The sequence below is a fragment of the Melospiza georgiana genome, chromosome 14 (assembly GCF_028018845.1).
Source record: "Melospiza georgiana isolate bMelGeo1 chromosome 14, bMelGeo1.pri, whole genome shotgun sequence".
Lineage (NCBI taxonomy): Eukaryota > Metazoa > Chordata > Aves > Passeriformes > Passerellidae > Melospiza > Melospiza georgiana.
The window spans coordinates 13,311,973-13,327,254 of NC_080443.1; the positions used below are offsets into that span (position 1 = coordinate 13,311,973).

The 15,282-nt window shown below is 48.2% G+C and overlaps 1 protein-coding gene across 2 annotated transcripts in view; it reads left to right on the forward strand.

Annotated features, from left to right (window-relative positions):
* Nucleotides 1–15,282, forward strand: part of GNAO1 (G protein subunit alpha o1) — a 141,318-nt gene that overhangs the window by 122,491 nt on the left and 3,545 nt on the right. Inside the window, exons 7-8 of one of the 2 annotated variants that reach the window (XM_058034318.1) lie at nucleotides 1,972–2,125; nucleotides 6,043–10,072. In XM_058034318.1, the coding sequence (XP_057890301.1) occupies nucleotides 1,972–2,125; nucleotides 6,043–6,230 (342 nt within the window). In that variant the 3' untranslated portion in view covers nucleotides 6,231–10,072. Of the gene's footprint in view, nucleotides 1–1,971; nucleotides 2,126–6,042; nucleotides 10,073–15,002; nucleotides 15,157–15,282 lie in introns of those variants that run through there. The other variant, XM_058034319.1, reaches the window with a different exon arrangement.

The following is a 15,282-nucleotide window of genomic DNA, read 5'->3' on the forward strand; positions in this document are numbered from 1 at the left end:
TCCTGCACAAAACCTTTGTACACCAGATTTCCACGTGGTTACAATTTTGGCACCACAAGTAGCAAAGGGGAGCATTGCTTCAGGGACTCCCACAGCAGCCAGTACCAAAAGGGTTAGCAAAAACCAGCCCACAGGCACAGGGTGATCCAGATAAGCAACGTGTTGCAACTGAGACCCAATGAGCAAATGCATTTTTACGTTTGTGTGTGATCGCGTCGTCTCCGTGTGTCAATACAAACGGTGGGGAAATGTGTGGTCATTCAAGACAAGGCACAGCAAATCCCATGTGTCCTGTTTCACTCTGGGCTGAATCAGATGTTTCTTTCATCCATGGAGCTTCTTCTATCTATATAAAACATTCAGTAGACGCTAAAGCATATCAATGAAAAGGAATGTGTTAATCAGTGAAGTGCTGGGCTCAGCTTTATGCCAGCACAGGTGTGAAATGGAGTGGGAGAGGGGTGAAGGCCCCCAGCTGACTCATGTAGCACTCCACATTCCCAAATCCAGGGCTGGGGGGAACAGGACATGCTGCACCCACCCCAAAAACCCTCCCGTGCAGCCCTGTTCTCTCCAGTGTCCCCGTGGTGATGGCTGTCACTGGTTTCTTACGCGCACTGGCGGGTTTGGGGAGCGCAGCCCCAAGGAGATCCCGCTGGAAAAGCCGAGGAGCCGGTCTGGTCTGTACCATGCTTTGCCTTTGATAACCCCTGACTCTTGGGTGTGCTTCATCCTCACCGCGCCTGCTCTCTGCGCTGCCCGGCTCCCGGCTGAGAGACGGCCACGCGACCGGCGTGCGCGCTCCGGCGTCGGCCTCGGCGCCAAACGTCGCCAGCCTCGGCACCACCACAGCTTTTCCTCGGCCGTCTGACCTTATCTAGCCAAACAAAGGCCAAAAAATGAGCATTTGAGAGACCAACCAAATTTGGCAGGTATGAAGCTTCTCTTGAACCAAGAAAAAAAAAAAAAAAAAGAAAAACCGAATTGGGAGTTGAAAGCAGCGGGGAACATGACACTTGGTTGACTTTGCCGTGAGCTCTTTCCACCACCATAAACCCATGTGGCAGACTTTGCAACTCTCTAACTGGTCTGGTTTTTCCATTCCTCTTATCTCTCTCCTTTTCTGTGTCCTTTTTTGCATGACCTATAACCAAAAAGCTGACTTCTCGTTGTGCGTACATTTGGATGTATGGCTCTTCTGCTAATCTTCTTCTAGAGGCATGAGCTAACATCAGTGGTAGCTGCCTGACTTCTAGTCTGGTTGTTCTTAGATGTTCTTTGTTATGTTTTTCCTTTTTATACTATTTTCTCTTCCTTTTTCACTTTTTTCTTCTCTGCAAGACACTTTCTGTTGAGCCGTCTTCCAAGAGAACTAAAACAAAAAAGTTTAAAAATTAAAAACGCAACAACAGAAAACACTAAACAAAATAACAAAACCAGTCAAAGGTCACGGCAAGGTCATTTCCAAAATTATGTCACCTTGATGTCTGCTTCCAACTCTAGATTAATTCAAGGATCTACCAGTCCTTGGTTAATGTAACTAGTTGTGTGCCGCACACATTCAAGAAAGTGGAAAAAACATTTTAGAAAAATTATTGAAAACATTTTAGAAAATCTGCATGAGCTACACCAACACATAAATCTGATCAAAGGGCAAAAATAATTCTCCATCCATGCATGGTGCATGATGATTTCTATGAGCTGGGATCCTGTAAATTAATGTTATGCAAAATCAAAACAGCTCTGTATTGTTAAATGCCCTTAAGTTACTAATTGTATGTCAAATGTAACAGGGATTGCATCTGTGTATGTATATGTTCAGCTGTATGTATACATAAATTTATTATGTATATTGTAGATTTTCTTTTTTGTTGCTTTCCTCCTTAATTTAGTTGTTTTAGATTTCCCTACATGTTGAACATCCCTGGGTCGCTGGCTTTGGCCTGATGTGATCTTTCCTTTCTATTGCAGAACCGCATGCACGAGTCTCTGAAGCTTTTTGACAGCATCTGCAACAACAAGTGGTTCACAGATACATCTATCATCCTGTTTCTAAACAAGAAGGACATATTTGAGGAAAAAATTAAGAAATCTCCACTGAGTATCTGCTTTCCTGAGTACACAGGTAATGAGAAATGTGGCTCTACAGGAGTGCTTAGCAAAGGGCCCACAGAGCTCTCCCCAGCCAGGCTGATGCTGTAGTGTGTCGCAGGCAACAAGGCTAAAGATGCAGAGCTTCAGCTCCCATTGGCTTCACTACAGGTTTTACTTCAGTAAGTGCCAAAGCATCAGCCCCACCATGGTCCACTTAAAGCAGGAGGATGACTTGACCACCACCAGGGTGGGCCACCACCACTGATCTACGCCTCACCAGTGGGTTTGATGCCAAGGCAGCACCTGCAGGTCTGGGGCAACCGTGCACTCCCCAAACCCGTGTGCACTGGTTCCCTGTGTCACACAGGATCATAAACCTTCTTGCAGGTCTCTCAGAAAGGTGCAGTGAGTGTAACCCTTGTAAATGGGTGACAGGAGACCAACACACAGGGTTTGTTAGCCTGTCCTCAGCTGGAGTACAGCTTTGTTCTTTCATACCCAACCATGCTCCCTTATGGCCACAGAAAGAATCCCTCTGCAGTTCCTGGCCACTTTCTCCACTTCCAGGCACTGCAGAGCTGTAGAATCATCATGATCCTGGAAACATTCATGTCCAGGCTGGATGGGGCTCTCAGCAACCTGACCTGGTTGAAGATGTTCCTGCTCACTGCAGAGGGGTTACATTAGATGACCTTTAAAGACCCCTTCCAACCCAAACCATTCTATGATTCCATGATCAGCCTTCTAGTATGCAGACAGGAGGTCTCACAGCTTGGCTGCTTCAGCTCAAGCAATACATTTTCATCACAGCAGTTGAAGAGTCCCCAGTTTTGCCCTCAGGTTTGCCGACATCAAGCATCTGGACATGAAAACACTTCCAGTTAAATGCAGGTAGAAAACAAGATGTTTCATATTTGATCTTCCCACACCTCTTAGCCCATAGTACAGGCAGAGGAGAGCCACAGTGAGCCATGCCCTGAGCTTGGCTGGGGAGAAGGAGGCCTTGGTGATCTGTGGAGCTGAGAGGAGGAGCTCTGGGATGGGCAGTGTGCAAGAACCCCCTGCCCCTGCTGCCTGCCTGGCATCTGACCCGCTAATGATGGGAATCCATCACCCATGCAAAGGCTGCAGCTGCACCCTGCTGCTTCCCTCTGCATCTCCCAGCTTCCACAAACCCTCATTACCATTCTGAGATGGCACAAAAATAAACTTTCATCGTCATGAATTATTTAAACTCACCGGAGACACCCAGATGAATCAAGCCGACAGACAGAGAGGCCAATCTCTTTGTCAGGAAACACAGTTGTGAACCAGGAGCACCAGGAGTGTCACGGTTCTGGGCAAGGCAACAAATTATTACCCAGAGCTTCTTATCTCTGAGCACTTGATTTTCCATCGTGAATAGACAAAAGTGATCCCTCGTTGCTGCTTTGGGCTGAATGGTTTGTGGCCGTGGAGCTGAACAACTCCAGCTGAATTCAGAACATCTGCAGGCTTCCTCTCCAGGGAAGATTTTGGTGTTTGTCACACCAGCACATTTCAGCCATCTAGTCATCTGCTTGGTCCAGACAGAACCTACATATTCCCAACATATTTGTCTGAAAAGATCTAATCATGGAAATTTTTGTCTTTACAGCTGAGCTCACAATAATGCCTACCCCGAATTTTCCTCGTTGCAAATTAGATTGCTGCTTTTGATGGCTTGTAGAGCAGCTCATCATCATCTTCTTTATAGCAGTGCTTGTCTATACTGGATGGTTTCTGTCATGCCTCTTCCCTTCCCTTTTCTCAGTGAAGCAAACCTTCACCTCTCACTCCTTCCTGATCACATTTTGTAGATCTTTGCCTCTGGTTTTGTACATCTTCACTGCTGTTTCCCAGAAACCTCAGTCTGAAATAACATTCTCACAGAACTCCTGATGTCAGAGAGACAGAACAAGAAGGAATGTGATTTCGTTTATTCCTTCCCAAGCTATCCCAGCCCAAGAGGGAAGTTCAGTGGGGGAGGCAGACATGGAGCAAAGCTCTTGGCTGATTAAACAGAGGAAAACAAAGCTTCTGTCTGGAGCACTTCAGCCACAGGTGAACCAAACCAATCTTCCCCAAGTCTCAGGGCACCCCAAAGGTGCTCTAAATCCCTTCAGGATGATTTGCTGGAAGCTCACAATAACAGAGACCCTCAATAGATCTCCTGTCTCTCTTGTGTCATCAGAAGTCTGACTGCTGAAAGTCCTTTTACTGATCCAACAGGGATCTGAGGTGAGGAGTTGTCTCACCCCCAGGTGTTCAGCAATGCTGTTATGAGTTAGCTGTGCTAATATTCAGCCCAGGCCTTAGACCCAAGCACACACTTCAGTCTGCTCACCCCTGCTTTGCTGGCCACAGCCCACAGGATGAAACCCTCGTGGCCTCATGAAAAAGCAACATTATTAGAATGTTGCCCTGGAGTTAAAAAGAATTATTTTATAAAAGCCTATAAACTGAACAGGCAGACTTTCAACATCACAAGTAGGTTCCACAAAATGCTTTTAATGAAATGAAATTTCTGATGTCCATTAGTTCTGCTGACAGGGAATTATTAGAAGACTGCATCCACAAATTTGCCTGCTGTTTTCTGGAGCACTATTTCCATCCCCTTAATTCACTCATGCTTTTAACTAATCCACAATACTTAGTAAAGCAGCAGCAGAATCCACAGCTTGATTTAAACCAAGCTAGCATTAGTGATTCCCTGCTCTCCTAGACAGAATCAAGCATCTAAATCCTCATGTGTTTGAACAACCAACTTCCTGTTCATAAAATAACCTCCTGCTTGTGCTCAGCATGTGGAACTGATTCTTTACACAACTCTCCATGCAGGAATCTGCTCCCAGAAAAAACTTTGCTTCTCTTACTTCATGCTTATTCTCAAGTCCCATGATCTTTATGAATTTGTGTCTTTCCCTAGCAGTGCATGTGTGTGCAAGTGGGATTTCTCTGAGCAGCTTCCACCACAGCACATCTCCAGCCCCACTAAACTTCTCTAGCAAATAACAACATTTCCCATCAGTAAACCATCATGGAGAGAAAGGCACCCAAAAGCAGCAGTTTTACTGTTGTGGAGCCTTTTGGGGGTCAGGTAGTGCCTGGCAGCACCAGCCAGAGCCTTCACCAGCCTTAAGGAGGTGCCCAAAAGGAGCTGTGTGTGTGAGCAGGGTCAGAGCTGGTGAGAGAAGAAGGGATCTACTCATTTGCATGACTTCTTCTAAGCTCTATTTACCATAAAATTTGAGGGTTAATGAGGTTCGGTACAGATATCTCTATATATCAAAACAAGAAACTCTTCACAGTGTGATTTTAGTCATGGCTGTAGCAGAGAGTACTGCAATCCTAATTCCTTTTTAAAAAGGGACATTGTGTTTCAGTCTTTTTGTTGGGATTCGGGGTTTTTTTTGAGAAAAGCCCATTTTGCCCTGTAACAGAGGCTGGATCTTTTAATGTCCTTTTCTCTTAATGACTTAGGGAAAGGAGGGCACAGCTACCAATACTGCCTTCAATTCATGTTAACTCTTCCATCAAAAACTGAAGCTTTAATTTTAAAAAAATCTAAAAAAGGAAAAAAGCTAAGCCTTTTCCCTAGGTCAAGCACTTACTGAATTTCTTCTAATTTTTGTCACCACGATGTGGAATTTTTTCCATCATAGCCTGTTTAACACTCAGCTCCCTCATCTATTTCATCTCTATAAACAGCAACTCAGAATAAAAATACAGCTGAGCTGACAGTCAGGGAGCATCTCCTGCTTGGCAGCAATCCTGGCTGGTAGCAGTGCCCATCCCCGAGATGGAGTGAGGGCACCTGGGCTGCAGCAGCTCCCCGCATCCCACAAGGGCTGTTTGCAGGCACCCTGCAGGCTCCAGGTGATGGGGTTGCTTTAACCTCCTGTTTCTCCTTTCCCTGGCTCTCTGCAGGCCCCAACGCTTTCACGGAGGGGGTGGCGTACATCCAGAGCCAGTACGAGAGCAAGAACAAGTCGGCCAACAAGGAGATCTACACTCACATCACCTGCGCCACCGACACCAACAACATCCAGTTCGTGTTCGACGCCGTCACGGACGTCATCATCGCCAACAACCTGCGGGGGTGTGGACTCTACTGAAGGCCCTCCTCCTCCTCCTCCTTCTTCCTCCTCCTCCTCCTCCTCCTCCTCTCCTGGCACCGCCCGGAGCATCCTCCGCTCCCGCGGACAGGTCCTCCCTTTCCTTGGTTTTTCCTCCTCAGAAGATGACAAGGAAGAAATGCATAATTCCCTCCTCTTGTCCCAGAAAACTCTGCAGCAGCAAGTTCTACTTTCCCCAGACCCATTTTATTTTATTTTGGTTCATTTTTTGGTTCATTCCCTTGCTGCCCCATTCTACTCCTCCGTTCCAATTCACAGTGTTGTGCAGGGAGCTAACGCATTTCCCACGAAGTGCATTTCAACTGCCAAAAGACAAAAATACTTCAGTTTTAAAGAGAGAAAAAAAAATCAAAGCCTTAAAATACTGGTCAGGAACAGTGTAGTTTGGAACCAAAATTTCTATTTTGCCTTGAAAATTAAGGGATATTGTTCATTCTCCTGGTTATTTGCCTTTTTTAAAAAATGCAACTCCTTTGGGAAGTGCTAAATACAACCTGACCATTTTGAGGGTACCTTACAGCTCCAGTTCTGACCCCTGAGCTGGAGGGTTTGGTGTTAAATGCAGCTACCATAGCTTGGATTTGTACATTCTCCTTTTTTCCAGACAGCTATTTGAACAAGTAAAACAGCCATATTGAGTTCTGCTGGTGTCTGAGTAACAGGGACACAGTAACAAAGCCTACTAAGCCTTGTCTAAAAGCATTCATTACTGGTAGCAGTTTTACCTCAAGTTTTTCAAAATTAATGATAAAATTTATCTAGTGGTTGCTGTAACCCATTTCTGAGGCACTTCCATGGGGGCCATGGAGGCACTGAGCTGGGATCTCTGGAATGTAGGCAGTGAAGATGCCCCAGGAATGGTTTCCTGATGGAGACTCAACACTCAGCGGCATCCTGACAAGGAATCCAGCCTGGGGACCTTTCCCACAGCACCTCCCAGCCTTAGTGATTCAGCAGAGGTGGTGCTCCTGCAAACACACAGCATCACTTTCCAAACTTCAGCCTTGAAATGCTGAGAAATAAAAAATATTTAGCCCTGTCTTCTTGTAGGGAGAGTCTGAACATCAAGTGCCTGAGATGGGAAAGGTGCTCTGAGAAACCTCCCCATGCTTGGGCAGCAGCAAAGTGTGCAAGAACCTCGTGGCCCTTCACTGCCCCTTGGGCATCTGAACCCCTTGAGAAGCACAACCAGGTACTCTGAGCCTCCTTGGCTGAGCACAAGCCAGTGGCTTTCCTGTGTCACCTCCTGCCTGAGTGTCCCAGAGACAGCTCCAGGGTTGGTGTCTCTGGTCAGGGCATCTCTACCAGGATTGAGATGGATGGTTAACACTGGCAAAGGACAGCAAGTGATGGAGTAGGAAGGAAAAGTGCAAGGGAAGGAAGAAGGAAGGGGAGGAGTGAGAAGGATGAGGGTAGCACCCAGCACAGCAAAACTGGGGGCTCAGAGAGGACAAATGCAGGTGGGCTGAGGTATGTGTGGCCACCACCAAGAACTCTGGGTGCTGCTGAGTCAAAGGCAGAAGGGAGTGTGAGAAGTGGGGTGTCACCTCTAGGGACATGCAGGGACTCTTAGAAGTCCACTCCAAAAGCTTGTTAGTTGCCTGAGTGAGACAACCACCTCTGAGGTCCCACTCAGGGCCCACCTCACCTGGGGGCAGGTGGGCAGTGTTGATCCATCCCTGCCTCTTCTCTGCCTCTCTTAGAAGTCCATTATCTTGAAAAACATGAATCTTTGCAGGCTGGCCAGAAGTTCAACTGTTCTCTCTTGGGAGCCTGAGCTAGGAGTGGCTTTCAGGTCTCAGGAGGTCTCCTCAGGGCTGTGGTTGAGAGGGACAATATCTCTTCTCACTGTGCTCATTTAGGAGAGAGGCTGTGAGAGCAGCCCCGAGCAGCACAGCCCGAAGGGAAGGGGCCAGGTGAGAGTCAGTGTGCAGGAGGCAGTGACAGGAACACATATGGTGGCACAGCAGGGAGAGGACAGGGGGAGAGGCTTAGGGATGTTTTGAGAGACAAGCTGCACAAGAGAGATGAGGCAGCTTGAGACAGCAGGAAGGATGGGAAGAGAAGGGCACCTGGAAGCCAGAGCAGAGTCCCCGTCAGGGGCTGTGCTCTGCCAGAACAGTATTTGTGGGACATTTGTGACAAATCCCCAGCCAGGGATGTGAGCAAGCAGGGAAGGCCTGCAGAGGAAAATGAGGTGTCTGTCACCCATCCAGCCAGCTACAGCCCAGCATGGCAGGTAACTGCCAGTAACCCCTAGAGAGCATTAAATGATGCATTTGCTATTGTGCAGCAAGGACCTGCTGCTGCTCTGCTGGGCACTAACAGCAATAACACAACTCCCTGCCTCCCCTGCTCCGGCACAAGCCAGCACCCACCTTTCTCTTCACCATCTCAGCCTTAAAATGCCTCCAATGACATCAGCTCCTGCAAAGAGCTGGCTAAAACCAGGAGCTCCTCCCTGCTCCTCTCATGCCACAGCCCACCCACACATCTGTCTGAGCCCCAGCAGGAACATCCAGCATCCACGTGGGTGTTGTGTCAAATCAGGGCAGAAAAACCACACATTGGTTACATTTGGTACCTACACTGTGTAACCACTGGGCCCGGAGTGATGATGGCTGGTGCTAGCAGGGATGCAGGTCTTTTATTAAGCTCTATAAGAAGAGTTTGATCAGAAGCACTGGAGTTTTGGAGATGTTCTGTTCCCACCCCTTGCTGTGAATGATGTTTTAGCCAAGCAAATAAGTAACAGAAGCCGTTCCCAGGGAAGGCAGCACCACACCAAGACTTTGTGACCTCCCAGCATAAAGCACACAGGAATATTTTGGTAAAGACAATTTAAATTAACTTTTAACTCTGCCAAATGCAGTCAAGTAGCCAGTGCTGGCTCAGTGCACTTTTACTGCTCCCCAGGCTGGATTCAGATAACCCATTCCCAGCTTTGGGAGGTCCAAGCCCCCTCTGCTGCCCCAGCAGGTCCCTGCCACATTGATGACCATCAACAGCTGGTGCCCCATGGGGAGAAAAGGGAGAAAAAGCAGAGGAAATGTTGCCACAAAGAGCCTCTTCTTTCATTTTCTTTGGCACATTGTGTGTCTAAAGCTTCATCTCAGCTGCGGCTGCTGACATTCCCTCCCTCACACGAGTGTCATGAGGATTCACTGACAAATGCTGGAAGCAGCCTTTGGAAGATGAAATGCTTCCAGTGTTAAACACTACTATTTCTCCTGCTTGATGGCCGTGTATAGATCTTTGTCTGCAGAGCGCCTGCCAAATCATTACTCATTGCTGGCTTCTGCATCCTCTGAAGCCCTTCCTGACAGATGTGCCTTCTGCAGGCAATCTTCTGCCCCATGCTTTTTCTAAACACCAGCAATTCTTGCAGCAGTTGCCTAAAAAGTACCTTTAAATGCATAGCCTGCTTTCAAAAGCCTTTTCTTAACAGCCCCTTGTGCTTTGCAATTGCTGTGCTCTGAATCCAGACCCTTGCAGGTCCAGAGCTGTGTTTGTTTGCAGTCTCCACATAGCAGGGACAGTGCAACTGGTACAGCTGCATCAGAAAATCAGAAATCCTACCAGGGCATGGAGGATAGATTTTAAAAGCACAAAATGGAAACAGCTATGTATACACCCTGCTGCCCTTCAAAGCTAATGTGGGAATTTGCAAAAAAAAAAAAAAAAAAAAAAAAAAAAACCTGTTTGGGATGCAGAAGGTTTTTAATGACTCAGGTCACTGTTCCAGCAGCAGAAGCATCCAAAGGGTGTCAGCATTGAAAGCAGCATTAGCAACTCGTGATGAGCTTCAGACAGCAGCAAAACGAAAGAAGGAAGCTCCCTGTTGGCTTGCTCCATAGTCAATGAGAGGGTTGGTGTGGAGCCATGAGACCACAAAAATGCAAATAGCTTTTTTATTTAAACAACAATTTCAATGAAATAGAGAAAGCCACACAAGAAAAGTCTTGCAGCGCTGCCGGGCTGAGCTGCAGAGCTCCTTGGGAGGATGCAGTGGCTGGGCTGGCAGGGAGAAGGAGCAATACCCATGCCCAGGGAAAGCACACACTGAAATGCAGCACAGGCTGCCAAAGGCAGTTGTTAATGGTGCCCAGAGAAGCCGCACACGGCCTGGTTTGCGCGGGGCCATCTGGCACTGCTGAGCCCCGGCCCTCCCTGCACGGCCACAGCCCCACTGCCTGCCCACAAACACTCCCACTACAGCTCCCTGGAGTTCTGCACCGGAATGAGCTCCTTGCCTGCAGCCACCTTCCCTGGATGGCCGGCCAGCCTGTCCCTCCATGGAGGGGACAGAGCCTGCCGTGCCTCCTCTATCGATGTGATTTTGTTTCATAGGACGCTGAAAGTGTTAATGAGGGCAGTCTTTAATGTACATTGAAACATATCTGCTGGGTTTAATCTATCATGGCATGAGCCCAGTGCTTGCCTGCAAGGGAACAGACCTTGTTCTCAGTCCAGGAGTGCAGTCTCCAAGAGGTCAGGATGTGACATAGAGGATGTCCTTTTGCCAGAAATGCCCATGTGCCCAGCCTCACTGTGCAGCTCAACAAGGCAGACATCGCCCCTGGGGGATTTGCAGTCAGGGCTGGGAAGGGGACCAACCCTGCACTGTTAGTTTGTGTGACATGTCCCAAGCCTTTTGTGGTCACAAAGTCTCCTGGAGCCAAGGAGAGTTGCTGAGTTCCTGGAAGAAGGCTGACCATCTGTCAAGTCAATTAGAGAAGCTTAGTTCCAGTGTTCTTGGGTGTTTTCATGGTTTGTCTTCAGGCTTCCCACCACAAACTCCACACCCATTTCCAAGGAGACTAAAGCACTCATTAGTGACCTGACACTGGGCATGTCAAGGTCAGTAGAAGTGGTGTTACTGAGCATCACCCTGGGCACCCAGAGCATCACTCAGTGCATCCCCAGTGCACACACGAGAAAGCAGAGACGTGGTCCAAGTGGCACAAAATTGCAGACCACTGTCTCACCTCCACCTCCCTGCAGGAGAGAGCAGGCAAACAGAGCCCAAGGCTCTGAGACTCCAGGGTACTGTGTCATTCCTGAGCTCCAGCACTGACACAGGGTAATTGATGCTGACAGATATGACCTATATAGTTATACTGAGAATGGGGCTATGGGAAGGGACTTTGGACAGGACCACTGATGCCCCAACAAGCAGCCTGTGGGATCTTTATTTGTGTGCAAACACAAGCAAGGGCAGCTCTTAAACACCAATGCCTTAGTGAGAGGAGGACCAAAGCCTCCAGCTGGCACCCTGCAGGCAGAGGGAAAGGGAGCTGGATTCAGGAAACAGCCCCATCTCCCCAGGAGGACAGCTCTGTTCATGGAGACTGGGTGCAGTAGGCACAGGGAGGAGAGACCAGGAGAGGAGGTAGAGGGGCTGGGAGCTGCCTGGATGCTCACTGCCCCAGGCCCTCTTCCACCCAGTGTCCTGGAAATTAAGACCCAGTCCTGACTGTAGTGCAGGCAAGCAGCTCCAGAGCTAAAGCTGCTGCTCCAGGTGGGGAGAAGAGATCATGGCAGGTAAAACACCATTTTCAGCAGTGCCTGAGTCTCACCAGCTTTTCCAGTGCTGGACCAACCCGGTGGTGCTGGGCAAGCAGACAGGATTGTTTAAGCACCAGCCATGGCCCTGTTAATTAGCCCAGTCCCTAATTTGTGCTCCTCAGCCCTGTTCCCCCACCTCGTTTTTCCCACTTCAGCTCGACAAGGGAAGAGTGACCATCACCCTGCTGCCTCTGGGCTCCTGCTCCCCAGCACGTTCCCAGAGGATCACCGGAGGCCGTCACCATTTTCCTTTTGCTGGTTCCCGCTGAATCATTTCTCCTGCATGTTTGATGGCCCAAACTGTATTAACTGTAATTTTGTACGAAGAGTGACTGTCCATTGGTTTAATAGAGCATTAGTTATTGTAATAATTTATTGGCTGTTGGTAATGTATTTATTAGTTACAAAATGTTAATAAAGTGCCAGCTCTTTTCTAGTGTGAGAGTGGTTTTATTGTGTCTCCCTTGAGCACATCCAGCTTCTCAAACTTGTGATTTCACCTTATGGCTGCTCCACAAACACACAGCACAACACACAGCACCAGCTGTCTGCCAGAGCCTCATCCACCTGGAAATAAGGACTCCAAAAGGATGTAACCAAAGGATACTTCATTTTATGTAAGTATTTGGCAGGATTTTTTTTCCTTTGCCCACCAGAGGCAGCAGCAGGGCAGAGCATCCATGCTGCCCCACCTTTTCCTCCATCACATCAGTTACAAATCCTTCACGAGGCACAAGCTTTGCTTTTCTTTGTGTGAGCACAAAATCAGAAGATCCACTGCTGGTTCAATTCAGTAAATGGTGTGTTCTCCTCCTTGCAGTAGCACAAAACGTGGAGCATCCCTCCCTCCCTTTCAAACAATGCTTGAGCCAGTTTGTTCTTTTATGTTTAAACTAAAGATCTTCCATTATTTGGGGCATAATATAGAAGTAATGAACTTGAAGAAACCAAGAGAAAATTTTCTACAAACCTCAGCAAAGGAAAATGAACCATTGCTCCTACTGACTTCACCAAATTCCAGTGATGTGGCTTCAGCTGGACCCATCCTCAGGCAGGAATTTCCACATGGCCCATCCTGTGAATCAGACAGAACTACAGGTCAGCTTTGAGAAAAGCAAATGGCTGAGAGGGAAAGGATTTTGCTTTGTGTATTGATACTGGGGATTTTTAGAACTTTCTCCAGAACACCATCCTGCTCAGATTCTGCCTGGGTGTTCAGAACCCTGAAGTCATCAGGGTTATTTTGCCTGAATGGGAATTCTCATTTCCTTGGGCAGAAGCTTTATTTCAGCTGCTCTTCTACCAACACCATCACTTCTTTATTTAATTAAATACATGTATAGGACAACAATGGAGATGAACAAGGAAAAGCCCATCCTGATACTCCCCATGAAAATCTCAAGACCCAGCAATTTTGCAACAAACACAAGTCAAGAAGAACCACATCCTTTGGTGGCAGTTTCTGTTTTCCCTATGAATAAAGTCTTTTTTTAATTTCAAGATAAGGATCAAATTGAAGTCCCAAGGCTTTGGAAAGCGCCTGCCTGGCATCCCCAGCTACTCTTTGTCAAGGAACCGACAGTGCAATCTCAAAGCCTTTCAAGATGAAATCAGACAGCTGCTAAATTTTGCATGCAAAAGCTACCGTTGAAGTGGAGCTAATAAAATGACTCACTAATAAAACATTCATGGAAAACTCCAAAATGTGTAATTGGGTCATCATTTCATTAGCAAACACACGTGTTCTCGGGGATTTTGGTGAGTCCAGAGCCCCCTTTTGCTGTGCCTCCAAAAAAGGGGTTGTGGGGGGATGTTGTGGGGGGGTGTTTGCTGCAGAAGGGTTGCCCACCCACTGCAGAGCCTTTCCAGGGGATTTCCACAAGGCTTTTGTGAGCAGCTGGGTCCCCATGTGAGCTTGAGGCAGTCGAGCCAGAACTGGGGGGCTCAGCCCCCAGCAGGGGTCACACGGAGGGGCAGCAGCTCCAGACTTCAGCAAGCCCTGGGTCTGCACCAGGAGCTGGGTACAAACAAGGAAAGGGGCACAGGGGCTTCCTGAAACGTCCCCCAAAGCTGTCAGTGGACTAGCAGGCAATGGCTTTCTGGTGATTCTGAGAGCAAGTTAATGATGGAGAAAATGCCTGGGAGCTCTTGGAGGACCAGATCTGTCCTGTCCAGTGGCACCTTCACACTGAGTGCATGCACCTGCATGGGAGCACCCTGCCCTGTGGGGCCCTGTGGCACCCAGTGGGGCACAGGACAACCTCACCTCACCTCTTCCTGTTCTGCTGTCTGCTCTCCACTTCTTATGAAACTTTGGTAGCATAGGGGAAAAATTACTGTTTATGATTTTGTCCGCATGTAAATGGAAAAAAAATAAAAGGAAAAAAAAAAACAACAAAACTGTAGCTTTTAGAAATTTACCCTTATGCTACTACCAAAGTTTTTCCAAGCCTAAAGTCTCCCTGGAGCAGCCTGCAAGCCCAGAACTCTCAGGAGAGGTGGGAAATGGGCTGGCAGAGGCACCTGTACTGGTTACCACCATGCAGGTTACCTCCTTGGGCCACCCAGCCAGCACGGGTATTTTCAAAGCTGAGCTGAAGATTTTTCCAGGGACAGGACCTGCCCCAGGCTCTGGGCCATTCCTTGGCACTGGTCTCACTACAATGACACCACTCAGGGCCAAGTACCCTTCCAGGCAGGTCCATAGGGCCACCCTGGGATGGCCAATGCCCCTTCCATCCCACTCTCCATGCCAAGTGTGCCCAAGCTGCTGGCTGATGCTGTCTGTCCATCCTTTATTTGGGCTCTCCAAAGGATGCTTCATGGGCACCCAGTCCCTGAAGAGAGACAGGGCCCCTTCCCTACTCCTTTGGTGTGGCAGGGGAGGAGCAAATGACTTTTTTTCTCTGCTCTTCCTTGAGGTTTCAAGTGTCTGCCCTTCTAGAGTGGCCCCACAGGGCTGTGGGGGAGGATCAGCTGCAGCCCCACACCTGCCCTGGCCTCCAAGAGGAGCACAATACCCCATTTCCTCCACCTTTATAACCAGCTCACATTTACCACTGTCTTATTATAGAGATTTTTTTTGCTTTCTAACCATTTCAATTCACAAAAATGTTCTCCTCTCCTCTAACTCTATCTTTGCCTTCCTCTCTCCCTTCTCTCCCTCTGTGCTCCCCTTTGCAGAACCGCATGCACGAATCTCTCATGCTCTTCGACTCCATCTGTAACAACAAATTCTTCATCGATACCTCCATCATTCTCTTCCTCAACAAGAAAGACCTATTTGCTGAGAAGATCAAGAAGTCACCTCTGACCATCTGCTTCCCTGAGTACACAGGTAGGTGCTGGGGCTGGCACAGCACAGCTGCTGTGACACCCACCCTGCGCCACCGGGGCCGGGGGGACAGAGGGGACAGGGCACCTTTGGGGGCCCAGAAGCACCTTCATGAGCTGTGATGCAGCT